Source organism: Paramacrobiotus metropolitanus, unplaced genomic scaffold, assembly GCF_019649055.1.
Source record: "Paramacrobiotus metropolitanus isolate TYO unplaced genomic scaffold, Prichtersi_v1.0 Parri_scaffold0000002, whole genome shotgun sequence".
Lineage (NCBI taxonomy): Eukaryota > Metazoa > Tardigrada > Eutardigrada > Parachela > Macrobiotidae > Paramacrobiotus > Paramacrobiotus metropolitanus.
The window spans coordinates 134,634-154,984 of record NW_026570222.1 but is presented as its reverse complement, the minus strand read 5'-3'; the positions used below and the strand labels follow the sequence as shown (position 1 = coordinate 154,984).

The window sequence follows — 20,351 nt, the reverse complement described above, 5'->3', positions numbered from 1 at the left end:
TATCTGATCGTGAAGTTGTTCTGCTACCGCCAAGGGGGTTGCAGTCACTTGAGAAAACTTTTGTCACGGATACAAGTATAAGGAGCCATGAGAGACTACGCAATCAGGGGAACAATTCTACCTATTTCGATTTCGCATTTTTACTAATTAAAGAAACTCAATATTCAAGTTTAATGGTTACCGTTACCGTTATCACCAACTTTTTTAACTGCAGTTTGGAAGTTGGCCGTCATTGTGGTTGGCGTTTGCATGTGGAACGGACTTCAGAGTTCAGAGGGTCACTGGTGCGCAGGTCTGATTGTGAACGTTCTCGGGTTGGCAGAACCCTGGGTAATGGCAGTAACGGGTTTCGAAGAGGTAGGCCGCGCATTGTTACTTGATTAAGATCATAGACAGTTCTCCAGGTTACCTGCACAATAAGCCGTACGAACATACAGTTTAGGAATGGATATTTTGAGTTTTACAAAATGCTTACAAGTTGCAGAAACCACATATTTTGGACATCGATTGCATGTCGAGGTACCTCGCGCGCTCCGGCCGCCTCCAGAGCCCATGTAGACTGTAGTCATACAATGCAGTACTGCCGGAAAGCTCTACTACACCGTACAATGCTTTTCATCTTATGGCTCAAGTTAACACCTGCCTCGCTTACCGTAAGCACCTTTAATGTTTTTTTCCCACTCTATTTTTGTTCCTCTTTTGTACTACAATTTTAGTCTGTCGCTAGATAATTCGCGGCACATAGAGTGTTTACGGTCGTGCTGCTCTCATTTAAACATTTTGGAAATCTGCAAACGCTTGCAGCATGTAACTGCGGTTCATTTTTTTAGTGTAAATTAAAAGCGTTATAAAATTCTTTATTTATTTCTTTTGATAATCTTTTGTGGTAGATAGTTTGTGATTGGTATATTGTATAATGTTTTAACCTTTTTGGCGGTGTTGAATTTTTGGCAATGGTCACACCATCGGTGAATGCTATTGATTAGTCTCGAAATGTGTTAAATTGAGCTGCATGCCGTTTTTTCTTTTTGTTTGCTACTCTGTGTTTGTATGGGTCCCTTGGGCTGAATTTCTGGAATATTTTATGGCGCACAAAGAAGTAAAGTGGTTAATTCGGCATGCACTGTGCCCAGTCGCCGACAACGAGCTAATCAGGCTTCTTTCATTAGAGGCCAAAGTGCAGAGCCATATTTTCCATTCAGATTACTACTATTGCAGCCCGGTTATGCCGTTATGGGCACGTATTCGTACGCGCCGGAAGATTTTGGTCTGCGTGTGCAGTCTTATCGCATTTCCCGTCAGCTTGTTTGTAGGCTTTGATAGCAAAAGACGATAAGAATTGCGTGCTAAATTTTGGACGCTCAATTCGCTAAAATTTTGTAAGTGTCGTTACAGTTGGATGAGACGCGTTCGTTTCACACGTTATTCTGTTAACTAAGCCGTTCTCATAGTGCGAATCCCTGATGGATAGAATACTTTAGCGTCCATGCGGCTTTTGCAGCTTGGTGTCGCGGTGCAGTGTTCCAGTAAGTTATTTTTAAGAAATGGGATTAACTTGATAAAACTAAAATTTTGCTTGTGATTTGTGTTGTAGTACATATACATAGTTACAAGGTACTCCCAGCAAGACCGGGCTTATTGTCTTGTTGTTCAAACTGAATTTTGTAATTAAAAAGTGTAGTTATTGTACTTGACTTCGCATTGCTGTGGATTATGTTTACCATTAGTACTGTAATGTTTTCTTGATGTCCTATCGAATGTACGTAAGTAAGCTTTTCGAGGTAGCGTTTGTGCCGAGTTTTGTTGAACTTTTGTTTGTCGTGATTCTCTCTCCATTGTGATCTTCTCTTACATAGTAAGCTACTATGCAGCAAATCTTAATTTTGTACTAATGGTATTCAGCAGCATTTTAGCCGATAAATGAATTTTGTTGCCCCTCGTTCCTTATAATAAGAGTACTATCCTTAAATCTTATCCTCTCGATTATTTTCAGGTGTTTTCTATGGAAAAATTTACATTAACATTCGTTTTCGGTGCTGCACTTGTCACTTATTAGTACTTATGTTTTTTATTGATCGCATCGGCAGTTTTTGTGAACATCTCGTTTGTGTGCCGGTATAACGAAAACGAAAATGAATGTAGAAATATACTTTGAAAAACGTTGGTTACCTAATATAGATTCGCGCAACAGCATAATCACCAAAACGCATGTGGTCTCCTAAATAATCTTTCATAAAAGTTGGGTAGTGGCCAGTGGGTGATGATAACGGACTTCTGAACGAATCTTTCTTTTGAGGCACTGATCTTGTGTATTCATGTCATTAACTACTCACAGCTGTGCTGTTAGTTGTATAATAGTACGTATAATATAATTGTGCAAAATGTTTATTTGAAGTAAACTGCCGACAGGAGATATAACAACAACAAAACATTTATCAACATGATTAATAAGACTCTCCTTTTATTTCAGTTTCTTCCAAATTTTTCATCAAACTTAAATTGTTATTCAAATATATTGTATCATATGAGCACATACCTAATTGCATCATGCAATGCTAATAAGCTTTTGAGGATGAGCACGCATTGTGAATTATTGTGGCATCAAGGAATTTTCCAGTATTAAAATTAATGCAGTGCATTTTCTTATCTGCATGCTGCATATGTGCCGATATCAACTGGGTCGAAGAGCTGGTAGTAGCAGAATTAGCTGCCATCTTTGCCATCGATAATCTGCGGCCATGCTTAGAATTTTGTTTTCTACCGTTAACACTGTTATAGGTCAAGAAAAAACGTGTAAAAATTGATTACATTCTATGTAAATATTGACTTCCGGTTAAGGATGAGCAGTTGCAGGCTGATATCGAATAAATAATCTGTGAGCGTCTTTTGTGGTAGTGCAGTAGTTCTTTAGAAGTACAGTATTCACTTTTCCCAAGTATATATATTTCATTTTCCTAATTATAGACTTTGCATTGGTTGGCTTGATGTAAATTTGGGTGCGTAATGCTTCACGCATGCGTGAACCAAACCGCAAAAGCTTGTGTTGATTGCACGTCAACCCACATCGCCTAGTATTAGAAGTGCAAATGCATTCCAGCTGTACAGCGAAGTCAGTTTTGATTTCCTGCGATGTGCTTAACAGCCTGTGGGAGATTAACAATTACGTAGAGATCACAACGTGTAAGCGCCGATATGTTTGCATGAGTCCAACTGGGAAGATGGATAGGGTTACCTGGGATCATGAGCGCGCTCGGCACTGTGGAAGCGCAGTGGTAGCATGTACACTGAGCAAATCAACCCCTGTGAGAGGCATGCAGTTCGTTGGTATAAAACACAGTACGAAGAAATTAATAAGTATAATGAGTCTGCGCTGCACCAGCTCACCATCAGGATCAATTTACTATTCGCTGTTGGTGAAAAACGGTTACACTGGTTCGGGACAGGCACGGATGAACGAATCCAGCTGATTTCCAGTCGACTAGGGCCAACTGTGTACGAGAGCCTGTGTGGTTTTGGTGTATGTAAGTACATGGGTGCCGGTCGGGTGATAAAACTTATCATCGAAGTCAAAGGGTGTGTGTATATATATCCAGTTAGCATAAAGAGGAAGGGTCTGGTTGCGCTATGTTGGGAAATAGCGCTCCGCTGAATGATCGGCACGGGTTCAAGCTGTTGTTCCAGTGCGTTTTCTCACGTCTCTTCGTATAATGTACTGCGCCGACGTGATTATCACCTTATTGCACAACTCCTTGGTTTTCCTCTAATTAATTTATTAGGCTGGTTTTTAGGCTGATTAGAAGAGTCATCTGAGTTCCTTTCTGTACTCGTACTTGTCTTATTGATGGGTATTGTCGCCGTTAATGTCGAATTTCGATGTTTGCCGGCTAGACCGGAAATGCATTTACATGTTTTCAATTCCGACAACGCACTGTGTTGGACATCTGGTGCGTAAATTACTTGTTGTCAATTATTAGGAATCAGTGTATCTGTATATCTGATGTTGTGATTGGGTAATAATTAGTTCTACGTGTGGTAGATTCTGTACTGCAAAAATGTGATAAGTGCAACATTACGATTTGGACTTTTTCAAGAGTAATGTCGGCTGGGTGGATAGGCGGATTTGCATCAGAACTGTATTAAGTACTTGATCATACTAATCTTCTGTAATTTATTTCTCAGGGATTTTTACGGCACATTCCGCTGTAATGTCGTACCCCCTGTAAAATGCGTACGTTAATGCAAAATTTTGGGTGTGCCGCCACTGTGAGAGGGATGAGAGATTATCTATCTGTAAGAAATTTGAAATTTTCACGCCGTAGTTTAGAGAGTTACTTATTATTTCGTGACCAGAAGTGTTACTTAGTTCTATCCATATGGCTTATTCACTTGTTGCAAATGGTTGTTTGGAAAAGCGCATGATCTAAACACTTAACTCGATTTATATTTTGTATGTGTGACCATCCCTTTCGTATCTGTTGTCCTAACACGCCGATGACATTTAAGGGCGATCGATTCCTCGTTGGTTTTCCGCTGTGAAATGGCTGCATTTACGCCGAAATAGAGAGATTAATGAAAAACATGTAATTTTAATGCTGATTACTGATTAGTTTTATTGTTATGGTTCAGTTGCGGTTTTCGTGGTTTGTAAGACGCATTGGTAATTCGTCGATTCACGGCATTTTGTTCGGCGAAGTGTGGTGTTATTTACCTGTTCATTTATACATGTCCTGTCGTTGCAGATATTTCGTCCATGCTTTTGAGTCGCCAACGAAAAATTCTTCTGGAAGTTCCAAAAGCACTACGCTCTCCTGCTACTACTTTAGATATTGTTTGGATCAGGTGTTTCTCTATTAAGAAAGCCATATGACTTCGGAAACATGATCATGAACGGGAATAATGTTCATATCAACGGTATTATGGATGGCGGGATAATTGATGGCGATGGAGGCAGAATGCCTGACCCGGATCATATCAAAATGTTTGTGGGTCAGCTGCCGCGATCTTTTACGGAAGACGACGTGCGAAAATTATTTCAAGAATTTGGAGCGATTTATCAAATTAACATGCTCCGAGACAAGTCTACCGGCCAAAGCAAAGGTAATATATATTATGGTAGTAGTAACTAGCAAGTACAAGTAGTACGTAGGAAATTGCTGCCCACTACTATCATAAAGCTTTTTAATTTTCTTAAATTTTTAAATTGCTGACTGGCCCATCTTTTGTAACTTAGAAATACACACGAAAGAACATGAAGAATTTATTACCAAATGAAAGCGTCAGAAAGTGTACCTTAATTACTATGTTTTGTTGTACACGAAATTTTGCAAATCTCCTAAAAAATCACGTGCACGGTTGTATAATTTTGTATTCAGTTTTGAATTTGCTGTAGAATTACCTGCAGCGCAAAGTTTTTGCATAGGGGATTAGTTTATGACCGCAACAACCGGATTTTCCTTTTCCGGTGGAGCTGAAATAGAGGCTTGATCACTAGACAGAATAATCCGTTTTGTAATGGGACTGCCACAGTAAGCTGATGGAAGAGTATTTTGCATAATCAGATCGGCAGTTCGAAGCCGTGCACCGGCATCTTGGCTTGTCAGTGGATATCATGCTCAGACCAAGCTCAAACTAATCAGTAGAATTTTAATTGCACTTGCTTCTTTAATAGCAATTATGCGCCAGCTGCTTAAAATTGGTGTGGTGCTAATTACTCTTACCCGAAACCCTATGAAGCAGCCTTGATCCGAGCATTTTTTTAATGGAAAGACGTAATGATTCTAGCAACATGACACTAATTCACAGTAATATCCATTGATGCACATTCTCGGCAAAATTACAGCTTTTCAGTTAGCATTTGGACAGTTTAGTGAGTTTACAGTTATCTGAATGCTTATTGACCGGGTGCGTTTGGATGCAAAAATTTTAGTGGATGTCACCCTGCCACATGCTGACGACGCTTCCAAAATACCATTTCAGTTTTGCGGTTTAATAATGTTAGGTATATTAGCCATGGTAAGCTATAGTGTACATATACAGTATATGCAAGATCGTACATACAGTAGTGAAATTGTTGAATATGGAAAGAAATGAATATAGACCGAGCGCATTAATAGGAGATTCAAGGAAATAATATAAAAGTTCTAAAAGGAAGTTATAAAAGACGATATCGTGGGAATAAACTCACAGTTGCTCTGTATAGAAATTTAGTATAATGTTGTTAAGCTTTTTTCGGCGTTTCATTTATATGTATTTACGTATGGGTATTATCTGCTGAATGAATTTTAACGCTGGTATGTTTGGAATAAGTAAGGATCCGGTGGATTCAGAGTTTAATAATTATTACTGTCGGGTGTTCAATGTAAATGCAGTGACAAAGGCTGCAAGCTGTTGGTGAGTATGTAATTTGGAGGATGGATTATGAATTGAAGGTGATTTGGTAGGGTGTGAGTAGTTGGTGATATGTTTGATGATTGGGGAATAAGTGTCATAGAGGATACTGTTTTAGGATGCTGTTTCATCACTTTTTATCAACGGAAATCAGCACTAGACGCCCAGAACGCTCTGCACAACATTCGCACGCTACCCGGGGTAAGCTTAGCTCTGACAGATGGAGAGGGCCTAGTGTGGATGAATTCATTTCCGCACAACATTTTTCTTCCCACTGCTGCCCATTTGTAGATGCATAATCCCATTCAGATGAAGCCGGCTGATACGGAAAATCGTAGCGGTAAGTCAGTGTGCCATGGATGTGCAGTAATGATTTGCAAGTTGAAGTCGTGTAATGAACTTCAGAGGTTTTTCTTCCTGCAAGATTGATATAAAATTGTTGTTACCCTTGATGTGAGTCGCTTCGGTTTCTGTAGTTGAACGTTTTGCTTGAACATGCAGATCGCTAATGAAACAGTATTCCTTTGTTTAAGAGATACTTGTTAAATGGCAAATATGAAAAAGAAATTATGACAGAGAATGATTCTACGGTATTCAGCTGCTCTAGCAGGGAATGAATGAATGATCGGTACATTATCGCCGTCTACCTTTCCCCCCATTTTTTATCGTCCTTGAGTTACTGTACTTAAAATGCAACAAATTTTTAATAATAAATCTGAAAAGTAACGCGCGTTTTTGTGTACTCATATCTAAGAATTTCGCTAATACATCGTGTTAACTTTTCTTTATTGCTTTTTTGTATGCATTACAATATGGATAAATCATGTAGTACTTCTACAGCTTTGCGGGTGTGATGGATTTGACGAACTTGAGCACTGATGTCGTCTATAGAGAGCTTATTTTTAGAACGAAAACTGTTTGTTGGAATGATCTCGAAAAAGTCTTCAGAAGAGGACATAAGGAAACTGTTCGCACCGTTCGGTGTGATTGAAGAATGTACCATTTTACGAGACGGAAATGGATTGAGCCGAGGTACTTGGTTTCAGGCTTACAAAGCGGCCTATTGTCGCCAGTTGGCTCGGGTGGTAGAAAAGAGCATGTTTTTGCTGTGTAAAAGTCGCGATACAATTTCGTTTTGGGTGTACGTAACGTTTTCTCTGTGGCATCGAGAATGGGTGTATTGTTTGAATTGTTGTTCATACTGATTTGTCCCCTATCTCGCGTTCCTATGTTGAAAATTTCCATGCTCTTTTCTAACACATAGCCAGCGCCATTACTTGCTGTTTGTTTACACCCAATGGATGGTTGTCTATCTCTAAGTGTGTGGTTTGTTGTTTTGTCGTCAACAGGCTGTGCCTTCGTCACGTTTGCTTCTCGTCAAAATGCTCTTAATGCAATCCGGGTTCTGCACCATTCCATGACTGCGGAAGTTAGTATTTAATGTGTACTTGTATATCGGTTTTAGTTTTTCACTGTCCTGGTTATATTTAAATTATTCCTTTGCTCAGGTTATTTGTTTATCTTTGCTGACCCTAACCTATCTACTTTGATATGTCTGGCTTTTGGGTTTGCTAGCCTGACAAAATCTGTGCCAATAACTGTTTACCAAGCATTTTTTTCGTGTTATTAAGTTCTCTACGTTTCACTCTGCACTTTATGTAAATTTGCCATTAATAGGTCTCTAGTTATTACGTAAATTTCACATGCTCGCATTCGGTCCATAATTCAACTTCTTATCCGCTTCTTTTTCGCACTATATCTGGAGCGCATCCGGAGGCGCTTCCTGCATCGGTCTTATGTTTCAACTGAAATTTCAATTATCACCTGCATATGCAAAGAATGAGAAATAATTATTGCAAAAGCGAAGAAAATTTTGGTTTATGCTACTTGTTACCGGCATCTTTACCGTCGTTTTGACCTAGAGCGGGTCTGGTTTAGAATTGACTACATACCGACAACGACAATTTGAGGATGCTGTTGCTTATAAGTGCAGCACTTATTGTTTTTACAGGGTTGCACTTCTCCTATTGTTGTCAAGATGGCTGACTCTACAAAGGATAAGGATACAAAACGGCATCCGGTTACAACATTAAATGGCTGGGTGGGCGGAAATCCCGCTTTGATTCCTCTAGGGCAACATTATCTAAACGTAAGGTCAATCCATGCGTTTTTTGCGTGTTGACGTTGTGAAAACTTGTTGTTTCAATATTTTTCTTTTTGTAGCTGATGCAACCGGCAGCGAGTCTCGGTTTAACTAATATTTTCAGTGGATCAACGCAAGGTATTAAAACCTAGTTTTCTGTTTCGTACGATAAAATTCTATAATGTCCATACCAGTATCGATTAATCGTAAGATACATGTCTGCTATTGCATTATCAATGCTGCATGATCCACGGTTCGATCCACGGCATTTCTTTAACAGAGTTGCAGATGCATTTTTTCATAATATGACGGAAATTGAAAACTTTTTTAACTTTGATAGCCTAATTAGCCCCAATTACTGTTAACATTCTTTTCTACTTACCATCTACCGATACAAATTTTTGCAGGGTTGTCAGGCATGCACGTCTCCTTACCGCAGTTCAGTCCACTTAGTGCGTCGGCGGCCATTAACTCGGGATTGCTGAGCAATTTAGGTGGCAGCGGGATAAATATGAGCGCGGCTAATGGTATGTGAGCATAGTGCGAACTAACCAAAATTGACACCGTTAAGACCCCTCTTCCTATGCTGGAATTAATTCATCGCTTCCCTTGCTGCCTTTCGTGCGCGGATCAGTCTTACCCACGCACTGTACTGTCTAAGAATAAACTGTGATGCAGTTTTGATTACTACATTTAACAGTTCCCATGCTGACAGTTGTGTACGGTATTCTTTCAGCGCGCGCACACATACTGTACGCTCCCCGGTATTCCCGAATTGATGAGCGATGTGTATGTGTTTGTTGTTTATGTAGAGCTTTGTAATCCCACATCGGCTCTGTCCAGCCTGACAGCGCTGACGAATGGCGCCTTATATGGCACGAACGCCGCTGGTATGGGCACGTATGGGGCCAGCAGCAATGTCGGGACGACTGCTGCGCTGCAGAATCACTTGTCCAATCTGAATGTGCTCGTCAATGGTGACAGCTCGCCGTCGGCCGTTGCCAGCAAGAACTCATCACTGGTTAATTCTCTGGCAGCAAAGGGTAAAAGCCCGTCAGTGTTTGCTCGTTTTCTTTTGCGTTTGGTCGTAATTTTTGTATATGTGTATATGTGTGGTGTTGATGCGCGGGAACATCTGGTGTCATGGCGGTGTGTCCGGGTCGTATCATTCGTAACATGAATGCATCGCCTATTTCGTGTTTCGTTATCCCTTGTGTAACCCCTTTAGTGTTTGTTTTGAATATGTGTAGGTTTATATGGTTATAGCCGTTCCCGCACCATGCGTCGTGTGGCCAACGGTATGTTGAATGATCGGTCCTGTATTTTGTGCAGGTCATATCGGAAAAATTTGTTGTTAGTCTAATTTTATTAACATAGTGTCGTGATCCAACTTTGTTTTAGCATGTTGGTCGACTGTTAATTACGAAGCTTTCCTTCTTTTGCATGACTTCTGGTTTGATTGGTGTCTGACAATTTACTGAAGAGTGTATTTTTCGTGAAAATTTGCCTTAGTGTTGGGTGCATGCTTCGTAAACAAAGTTGAAAATATCGCTCCACTTACAGTTAATTGGCTTGTAGGATGCTGTTGCTCTCGCTTTTTGTGTGAATCTGTACATAATGTTCCTTTGTAGTATTACGATGCACGGTTGAATTCGTAATCGCCTTTGAATCAATAGAAGTATAGTGTGTATCACGTGAGGAAGAGTCCAGTTTCTTATGAAGTTGGGGCTTTGCAGTTGTGACTAAGAGCCGTTTATTTTGATAAAGCTGAATGGTATACTGTATGTAAGCGTGTTTTGCATAAATATTGTTGTATAGGATCTAGTGCAGCTGTTGGTTCTCCACTGACGTCGCTGGCGGGATATGGCAGCGGATTATCATCCTTGGGGGCATCATACAACGGCGGCCTGAGTAGCAGTCCCTATGACACGATGGCGAGTGCCTATTCACAACTGGGCCTGGCAAAAGGTCAGAGCTATTCAGCGCTCGTTATTAACATTAACATAACGTTCTGTGTTGGGACAAGTTGTTGGCCAATTAAAATTCACGAATGTCTGTTTTTTATTATGCTACAGTATTGACTTCGACAGCTTTTCCCAGCGTAACTAAGCAAACCGAAGGCCCAGAAGGATGTAATTTATTCATTTATCATCTTCCACCAGAATTCGGTGATCAGGATTTAATTGGATTATTTAGCACATTTGGCAACGTCATTTCCGCTAAAGTTTTTGTCGATAAGCAGACCTCGCTTAGTAAATGTTTCGGTAAGTCTAATCGCAAATCACGTCGCATTTTGCTTAACCCACGGTCTAAAAATTGTTTTCGTTGGCATTGTGTTAAAAACGTTTAGAGTAAAAAAATAAGCAAACTAGCGACTGTTTCAGGGTTCGTCAGTTTTGATAACCAGGTATCTGCTCAAGCGGCGATTTCCTCGATGAACGGTTTCCAGATTGGCATGAAACGTCTGAAAGTCCAGCTTAAACGCTCAAAAGATGGCGCCAAGCCGTATTGAATGGATGATCCTTGATAGTATTTTTCTGCATGCTGGTTAAAAGTTTTGGGTGCAAATCATGTTACGAGTAGCATGGCATCAATGGCGATCGATATTCCAAACGGCATCGCCAACCCTGATTAACACTTCTGTTAACGAATGACTAGCGTTGCTCCATTGGAGCGACCGTCCCAGTGTGAAGAACTATTCTCCTGCTCAATTGTTCCTTTTTTCTATGAAAACGCCCAGAGATGGGCGCTATATAAATTTTCGACAACTTTTGTGCAAATATTTTGTTTATTTTAATATCTCGATTTTTGTATGTTGTCAAGAGTCGCTCATTTTATTTGGACGAAAAAGAATTCGAGATAGTCAGATTTAAATAATAAAAAAAGAACAACATCGGTGTTTGTCATTGACCAGTAATGCAGCGGTAAAACCCGCAGCAGCGGTAAATCCCTCAAGCCGCAACTGACTAAAACCATATAGAAACCATCGAAATCGCTCAAAAATCATACAAAAACCTATCGTGCCAAATTATCGAACTTATTCCGATAACCAACAATGACTAGTTCCAAAGGAAAAACAACACTTTGCGTACTTTTGCACAAGATCGATTATTCGATTCCAACAACTTTAGAATTCATGCTATTTATAAATATTAACAAAAGTGGACACAGCAGCAATTTTTGCATCAAGTGTGCTCTCCATCCTGCAATAAGTAAGTGTCAGTAACATGCATGAACATGTAGTTCAAGTACGGCACACAAGCTTTGGACCAATACTGCACAACTACTGCACTGCACTACATTAAGTACTGCACAACTAATCCAGAATCCCCAAAAAATTGTATCACAATAATAACAACAGCGTCCTTCGAAAAATGATACTAAATGCGTCTGTTTTCACTTCAGTTCACAATTTGTTTGCAATGAGCTGGAAGAAAATTCCGCTTGACTTACAGCAGAGTAGTCCTGAGGTCTTTGAGGCGAGCGTCAACTGACTTGTCATTATCGCTGACATGAGTAGGAGGTGGCAAACCAGCAACAGCTCTGTCGAGCCAATTTGATAAATTCTATAAAAACCGACATTTTCCGATAAATTCTAACGCCGACAAACAAAAACAAGCGATCGACACATTCCTGAACTAATAGCTACATCTCTTACACAACACACTTTAAAATGTCTGCTACATGAATATGGCTGCTTCGACATATGGTAATTGAATGAAATCGACAAATGCCGTGCCTTTTCGATGCACCTACCGAGCCACTGGGATCATAGGGATACAAATCCTCAAAGAGCTGTGCCACGTCGGTCACGGTATGGTTAAACGCATCTCGAAACATGCACTGGAAGGCTCTAGAGATGAATTCCGGGGCATACCGGCATATCAACACATTGACTTGAGGATAAAGATTGCGCGCCTGAATAACACCAAAGCACACAAGGATCATCGAGAATTGAATGTATATCTGAAATGTGTTATCTCAAAATAAGTCAATCATATATCGGTCTTATCACCTAACATACCGTAATCCGTACAAACCAAATAAAAGCACAAATCAACGTACTGCTTGACGCTTTCACATACTCGTAAAATATTATCCTTACCTTGTATCCATTTGACAGGAAAGCACTCCAAGCGGAAAACACTGAATGACTAGCCTGCTGGTTCGACGATGCGCAGCATATTAAACTGCATTTCATAATCTCATCAATCTGCCGGTGAAGCACGAACGTCGCTATCGATCTTTCGCACGTTCTGTAAGATGTCCGCCAAGGACAAGCATGTTCAAATGTACACGGAGGCATTTGAAAACCAATTATGCAAATGGGAGAACCAACCGCCGACACAAGCGAAAAAAGTCATCCACAAGATCCGGATGTTGGCGCACGCTCCCCTCCGATGTTAATATGGTGAATGTCGGTGAACACAGAGCCTAAAGGTGGCCAAAAAACCAAATGTACAACACATATTAAAACAGAATAGAACATTCTGGCTTCCATTCCTTACATCGATCATAGACGCAAATCCTTCCTGCGTTTGAGGAATATCGCCAAATTCATCAACCAATACGCTGGCCAAATAAAGGATGCATGCATGATGGGCTTCGCTGTACAAATCGGTGAACTGAAAGGGTCAGTAACTCAGAAACGTACGGCAAACCGAGATCAGTTAACGCTGCTCAGTCAACGATAAAAACCATCTAATATGTGATTAAAAAATCTTCTGTCATACCTGACAGGCTGATACCAAGCCTAATAAACCAACCTTAGCAAAAACTGGTAGAAGAGTAGCACCGGATGCCTTCCCCAGAAATCGCACCATGTAACGCAAGCATCGGACTACCTTTTCCATAATATCATCGTTTTTCATAAATATCACAGCGATGTCAGCCAAAATCGGGAACACCTACATAACAACCCTCCCCACTAAATTTCCTAATCAGCTTGGTAAAGAAGTCGCAGTAAAATGGTTCACGAACCCCATTTATCACTTCTGCAACCGGGTTATTTTCTCTAGGAAACCTATCCGTTGATAGATGCCTGCAAAATCCACCATTATCATTCAGTGATCGTGTTGAATTCGATCAAGCGCTCTTTTACTTAAAAACGGATGCCAAGTGGTTGAGCCATATCATAATGCTCCTCTGACGATCTCGATCCAGACTGCGCGGCGGAGTACTCCGGGCTTCTGCTATGACCTATAAGAAAGGACTCACAACAACAACCAACAACTGGAACAGCAATAACTCCGTACGCGTTCCAGTGGGGCTCGCACTATATCACACAGCTGACGGAGACATGCTAATTGTGTGTGGTCTGGCATATCGTTGAGGACGTTAACGGTAGCTATAAACCAAAATTTCTAGTCGGAATTCATCCGCATTAAAAAGGTACGATATCAAAAAACAGTTACGATACCTCGAGATACGGCTTCCATTTCTTCTTCACGTAGCCCCATTCCATCCAAACGCGATAAGAGATCCATCAATTGCCGGAAATACTTGGTCAAATGGGAACGGCAACAATGGGAGATTTCTTGTAATGTTCGGCTGGCTGGATCAGCTAATTTTTTATTGCAGAGGCCTCGTTCGATATGGGAAAGCACATGATCTGTAAAAGTCCACAGAACAATAACATAACGACATTTTTGACCGTACACATGTCCATCACAGTGATGTTAACCCTTAAATAACGTTACTATAACCAGTGGATTATGAAGAATATACATTGCAACACATAAGAAAAGAATGTACGTTTTTGAAGGACACTAACTAGAAGCAACACTGTTAAAATTTCGCCTGTGCGCTTGTTCACTACATTTCCAGTGTCGACTTACGAATAAACCTAGTTTGTACCTGCATATTCGGGATGATTTCCAAACCAATAGCCCAAATGACTGAACAGGTTCAACACAGTGAACTCGAAACACAGCTTAGTAGTCGCAGGCATTGATATGAGAGCTGCTATGACCGGTTGAATCAATGGTAAGCCTTCTTTCCTAAAATTTAGAAAGATAATTTGCCTACTATTTTTAGCGTGCTTAAAATAACAAATAACCAAAAAACTGGTAAGTGGACAATACTTATAAAGCTTAGATGCCAGAGCACTCATCAAAAATAAAGCGGATTCTACTGCATCCCATTCCGAGCGGTGTTCCGACAGCAGATGCATCAACTGCAAACATTATATGATATTATAAAAAGGAAATACAGAACTATGTTAAACAATACCCGTATATTCGTAGAGAGTTATAAGAAGCGAAAAAAACAGAAGTCGAATATGTACAAATACAAGTGCAGAATTTAAAAAAAATAAGAATAAAAAATATTCAGCTTACATGTTGCCATGAAGTTGGATAATCGATCACATCCGTCATATCATTCAGGCATTCCCAGACATGATTGCGGTAACTTTCGAATTCTTCATCTTCATCCAGCAGCCAATCCTAAAAAATAAAGTGTGCAAAAAAATGGCATACTTCAGCATGGCATCGTTTACTACCCCATCTGGATCGTATCGGCAGCTTTTCCATAACGAACTCAGCAGTCGCGCGAAGCAAGTTTTAAATATTTGGACATCATTCTGGCTGTTACTCGAAGCGATTTCCGTTAGCATCTGCCAGAAATCTAGCCCAATTTCGATAACCTATAACAAAAACATCAAAGAACGCAAATTAGCCATAAGTTAAAAATAACCGGAAGGCGAAAAAAGATGCAACTCAAATTAAAAATCCTATCATAGATACAAACAGAGAAAATTACTTCATAATCCGGGTGATCACAGCAAGTGAGTAGAATCTCCAACAGCTTTGGATACGAAAAAATATTTAGCTGTTCCTTCTCGCACGATAAAATAGTCTCCCCCAGTGAAACAAATATTCGAACATAATTCTTACACCTGCAAAAAGCAGTTCGGTAGGTACGCGGCGTATCAAATCCATAAAGGACACATTGTTGAATGTCCGTACTCCGTAGCGCTTGAGCAGTCGACACAATTGAATAAGCCATTCTTACCTATCTACATCTTCATTCCGTACAGAATGCACAAACAAATGCTCATATTTCACAACGGACTCAACCAGCTCGTCAATTTTCCGCTTCGAAGCGGTGGCTTCGTGCTATAATATTAAAAAAAAACAATACGGATCCTCCTGAGTCAAAGAGCTCATACAAATCACGAATATTTTCGCAAAAGCACGCACCACGATATCGGGTAGCGTGCAGACCAAACAATTCGCACAGGCTTCGTGGATTTCCAGTGATGTATCGAGTGAACTCTGCAAATACATGGTGCGCAATAAAAAATAAAAAAAATAATATTTAAATTATAATATTATTTAAATAATAATAATATAATAATAATAATATAATATGCATCATCAAACTTCTGTTTTCTAGTACTTAGTTTGTACTTTCACGTGATACTTATTAAAGGTCAGTAACACGGGAAAATATAATAATAGTAATATTATTATTATTTAAATAATAATAATATTTATATAATAATAATATTTAATAAGATTTTAATAAAAAATCTTCGTCAAGTTTATGGGACACCAGCATAAACTTTCTTTCACATACCAGATATAAGAATAAATTATGAAAGAGGTCGGTATTGAGCAGCTCATCAGTCCGCAACGCACTTATGCTACACCAGCTTCCTAAGCAATTATACACTTTGGCAATGCAGTCATCAGATCGATTACTAGTCCTGCGTACGCAATCACTCTGGAAAAAAAATTTGTTTGTTTAAAATTTCATATTTCCTCCTCAAAAATTATTTACCAAAAGGGAAATCACTTTGGGTCCAACGCGCGCCAGTTCCTCGTTCAACTGGTTTCGCCGGGCATTGGGTAGACGTAATTTATTGTTAGTTATCTACAGCAGCGAAATATAATAATTACGCAATTCATAGATGCCCACATTTTGGTGTTACTGTTACGGTAAGCACCTCTTCAGGGTAAAGCGTCAATATTTCCAGCAAAGCGGGAAGGAGAAACGTATTATCACCAAATCTGAAACAAAAACGTAATAATTATGAGAAAGCGCATGCGAAAAGTTTAAACAGCCAAAGTTTTTTAAACAAACCATTTAACCACATTTTTTAACCCAGATTGTCACAATACAATATTAAAAGGTTTATCTATAACTCTCAAACTATATCGCGAAACCCATTAAATTTATTTTAGCAATAACGCAGAAGCGATAACAAAAACACTTAAAAAAATAAAACTAAGTTACTATCCTTTGAAATAAAAAAGCATATTACATAATACCTTGCTATCACATCACTGACGGAGTCCGGCCAGCCAGACATCTGCAACGCCAAATCCACCAGCGCTACGGACAACTGTTGAAAGAAAAACGACGCCATTCTCAGTTATCGCAAGCAACAGACCGGCAGCCAACAATACGACGAGACATACAGCAACCATAACCGGACGGTCCTCCTTGTTCGTAATGTTCTCCAAATGGCTCAGCAGCATATCACGCACTCTGAAGCGTAGATCAATGCTGATCTTGTGCACATTGTGCATTATCTGCGAATTCCAACCATCTTCGTGGACATTTTATCTAAGAGATCGAAGCAGCAGCAAAATACCTTGGCTTTGAAGCAGCGAGCTGCGAAATGGCGGTGTTTAAGGTCCGTCGCTTTCACCAGCAGCAGATGGCAGATCTCCCATGCGTAATCCTGTTGAATAAGGCACGGAATATTTTTTCTACATTCTATCTCATGCAAAGAAAAAAGTGTTCTCCTCACGGTTTCTTCGAATTCCTCCAGAAATGACTCCGCTTGTCGGCGCTGCTGGATGTCGCCTGTGTTATGGAACACGTCCAGCGCGTGCTCAATTAACCGAACGGCATCCTCCGTGTTATCAGGCATAATAAAGGTCGGACTGCGCTGCATCCAAACTAATAGCGGGTGAAAAAACAACGAAAACGATCTGCCAACGAGCGAGATACCGTCCCAGGACTATGTTGATTCTGCTGATGTCTCTTGAAAATACTGATCAATGGAGCAACACCCTGGCACCCACAACAAAATAATTGGTTCTCAGTTACTGCAGAATTGGTTCAGCTGGAAAATCCCTTCGCAAGGTGATTACAACAATTCACACCTGGTATACCTATTAGGAAATTAGTACAACTGGGAAACCCAAATTATCTAGAGTAGAAATGATTTGGTAGAAGTTGAAAATTTACGCATGTCCGCACACAACATCCAACAGGTCTAGGAAGAAACACACTGAAGGATGCAGAAATCTGGATATTCTTTCGAGTGGGTATCCAACCATACACTGGCATACAGCTACGGCTGCAGCCTGCAGAGTTAATATATACACGTAACTGCAACCCCAGAAGAATGTGAAGATTGCGGGTGGCTCAATCAGGCCCCACCACCACAAGCGGGAGAACAATATATATTTTCATTATATTACAGTACTGTAAGTACTTATTTAAAAACTCCTACTGGAGTATTTTTGAATACAGTGATTTGGTTTACTCAACAATAAAATAAATTCATAATTTGATTGTCTCAAGAAATATTATTTACATAATCGTAATTGTTTTACTTTAAAGACAATATTGACGGCTTGCTGCCTGATTTGAACTCGGATAATCTGTAATCATGTACTTACTTTTAATTGTACTTTCCAAATCTGGCATGCTTTTGATCTTTTGGAACTGTTGAAGTTTTATCGAATTATGTAACGGGATAATATGGGCGACACAATTCTGACTAGTTATTGATTATCGATCTGCGAAATCGTCACTCGGCGTACGAATTCACTTATCAAAGAACTTGCGAAGCCAGTGCCTGGTGTGTTATTTCTTATTTGCTGCGGCACATTTTATCCTTTTGCAAGTACCAAACCACTTGGACGAGGTTTCCGAGTCGACGAAGCTGTGAAAAATCAAGGACTGCCAAGTGCGGATTGAAGTACTAGAACAGCAGCCATTTTGTAAGCTTTTTTTATTATTTGGTAAGCTGGATTCAGCAGCTGAATCATAGAACGTGGGAGCAACTGTTTTGTGGTTGTTCTGTATTCTGTGCTACAGTATGACATAAATCTTAATACTTCGTTTTGTTATTCGATTTTGTGGTTGTTTTATACAGTTCTATCAGGACATCAGAATTAGCCACGGCGTTTTCTAAACACTACCCTGGTAGAAATTCGTAACTCCACACGAATCTATCATCTTTCGGACTGCTTCTTATCGTTGGAAATGGAATTTCACTCTGAAAAAATTGACTTTGGAAAGAGTCGTTATCCGTTCTGCATCGTCTGGGTAACGCAAAGCTCCCAACTTATCTGTGTACAGTATTAGTGATATAACATTTTTTGTAATGTTTCGAAATGTTTTTGTAGACTCCTATTCCTGTGCTAACGTGAGTTAATGCGTCAAGCAGAGTGCACGTACATTTTCATGTTCGACAGCGCTTTTGCTGAGGCTCACATAAAATTCTATTTGACTTTTCCTGTTTTGCGAACTGTTTGGATCACAGGTGGCTGTTTCCATTCATCGGACACATGGGAATTGCCACATCGACTGGAGTTATTCGGGATTTCGCTGGACCCTACTTTGTTTCGGTATGGTAGTGCGTTTCCGCTTGCTCGCAAATGCTTTTCATTCACTGTCACTGCAACAGATAAACCATGAAACGAAACCATGAAATTATATGAAATATGCTGATGATTCGAATTTTCTTTCCTTGGCTGCAGGAGGATGATATGGCTTTCGGGCGACCGACGCGGTATAAAGCCAACTTATAATGATTACTTTTGCCTGTGACACATTTTGTTCTGTTGATGTTGTCCCAGCATTATTGATCATTTTGTTTTCGAGCTTCAAGCTAACCATAGTACCGCATCAATAATAAATGTAAAGTAAATTATAAAAGTAGAAGTAAAGTTTAAAGTTAGAATCCCTGTGATTATTTGGTGTGTCGTGTTGGTTTTATCTGCGGTACATTTACGTTTGTTGCGGTATATGGTGTGTTTCTGTTCCTTAAATATTGGTTGTATTATCTAAGAGATTTTCCGCTTTTATAATTCCCGGAAATAGGCGTTACGACATGTGCATTACATGCTGTTAGTGGAATAGTTACGTATTTGGAATATTTTGGATTACATTCTATCTGCAGTTGGATGAAAATGTTTTGTGATTTGTTGCATACTTTAGTGGTGGCGTATGTAAACAGCAGAATTATTCTGCCGTTTTTTTAGCTCTGCGTCCGATTTGTTTTAGTTTTTTATTAGCATCCTTTTGTGGCATGCGCTCGATATTTATTCGTTTCCGTAGGTACTGGCGCCTCGATCCATTTAAAGCCGTCAATGGTGTATCTGGCTGGGATCATGCCATCGCTGAAGCATCAACGGAATACAATGGCCGCATTGTAAGTACTTACTAACGTTGTATTGGGTTTATCATTCTGGACATTGAATGTCCGTTTTGGCTAATTAATTAATTAACTATGTTATTATAGCACAACCTTTGTTGCGACAACTGTCACTCCCATGTGGCACATGCATTGAACCTTATGATTTATAATGGTTCTGCGTCGTGGAACATGGTGAAATTATGCTTTCTTATGCTGATTCGAGGTCGTTTTGTGAGGTATTGTGATCGAAATTGCCGTATTAGCTTTCATTTTTCCAAAACCATATGTATGTAGACGATTCACATTTTACAAAAATTCACGCAGCACACTTCACTACTGTTATTCTGACAGGTGGTTTGCTTGTAGTTTTCTGATGTTGAAACCATGGCGATAATTCCAGTTCTTAAGCACATCCAGTGATCCACCCGGTTTTTT

General features: G+C 39.8%; 3 protein-coding genes across 8 annotated transcripts; 2 read left to right on the top strand and 1 right to left on the bottom strand.

Annotated features, from left to right (window-relative positions):
* The first annotated feature begins 109 nt into the window (after positions 1-109).
* LOC129589074 (CUGBP Elav-like family member 1-A) lies at positions 110-11,423 on the top strand. 5 transcript variants are annotated; one of them, XM_055483588.1, is made up of 15 exons: positions 110-357; positions 485-653; positions 4,740-5,097; positions 6,506-6,588; positions 6,679-6,727; positions 7,294-7,419; positions 7,737-7,816; positions 8,399-8,536; positions 8,611-8,668; positions 8,938-9,057; positions 9,343-9,573; positions 9,781-9,828; positions 10,349-10,498; positions 10,606-10,794; positions 10,915-11,423. In XM_055483588.1, the coding sequence occupies exons 3-15, from the start codon at positions 4,878-4,880 to the stop codon at positions 11,040-11,042; spliced, it is 1,620 nt and encodes a 539-aa protein (XP_055339563.1). In that variant the 5' UTR covers positions 110-357; positions 485-653; positions 4,740-4,877; the 3' UTR covers positions 11,043-11,423. The 5 variants fall into 5 exon arrangements, with proteins under 5 accessions (XP_055339563.1, XP_055339580.1, XP_055339554.1 ...); XM_055483605.1 differs by having other exon boundaries at positions 479-653; XM_055483579.1 differs by lacking the exons at positions 110-357; positions 485-653 and adding an exon at positions 1,369-1,526.
* On the bottom strand, positions 11,346-17,802 carry LOC129589071 (transportin-3-like). The gene is made up of 25 exons (XM_055483564.1): positions 17,292-17,802; positions 17,133-17,222; positions 16,957-17,070; positions 16,807-16,880; positions 16,482-16,545; positions 16,316-16,408; positions 16,112-16,258; positions 15,733-15,807; positions 15,545-15,648; positions 15,293-15,428; positions 15,033-15,176; positions 14,869-14,976; positions 14,614-14,705; positions 14,387-14,529; positions 13,950-14,141; positions 13,786-13,877; positions 13,632-13,729; positions 13,511-13,571; positions 13,297-13,437; positions 13,039-13,155; positions 12,870-12,964; positions 12,636-12,786; positions 12,287-12,448; positions 11,984-12,096; positions 11,346-11,733 (listed from the first exon to the last, which is right to left on the bottom strand). Exons 1-25 carry the CDS (start codon positions 17,436-17,438, stop codon positions 11,670-11,672), a joined length of 2,817 nt encoding a protein of 938 aa, XP_055339539.1. The 5' UTR covers positions 17,439-17,802; the 3' UTR covers positions 11,346-11,669.
* A 213-nt stretch (positions 17,803-18,015) lies between these two features.
* Positions 18,016-20,245, top strand: LOC129586020 (transmembrane protein 222-like). Of its 2 annotated transcripts, none has more exons than XM_055479002.1 (7): positions 18,016-18,495; positions 18,651-18,823; positions 18,904-18,923; positions 19,041-19,125; positions 19,258-19,289; positions 19,838-19,931; positions 20,022-20,245. In XM_055479002.1, exons 2-7 carry the CDS (start codon positions 18,761-18,763, stop codon positions 20,208-20,210), a joined length of 483 nt encoding a protein of 160 aa, XP_055334977.1. In that variant the 5' UTR covers positions 18,016-18,495; positions 18,651-18,760; the 3' UTR covers positions 20,211-20,245. The 2 variants fall into 2 exon arrangements, with proteins under 2 accessions (XP_055334977.1, XP_055334984.1); XM_055479009.1 differs by having other exon boundaries at positions 18,016-18,516.
* Positions 20,246-20,351: the final 106 nt, after the last annotated feature.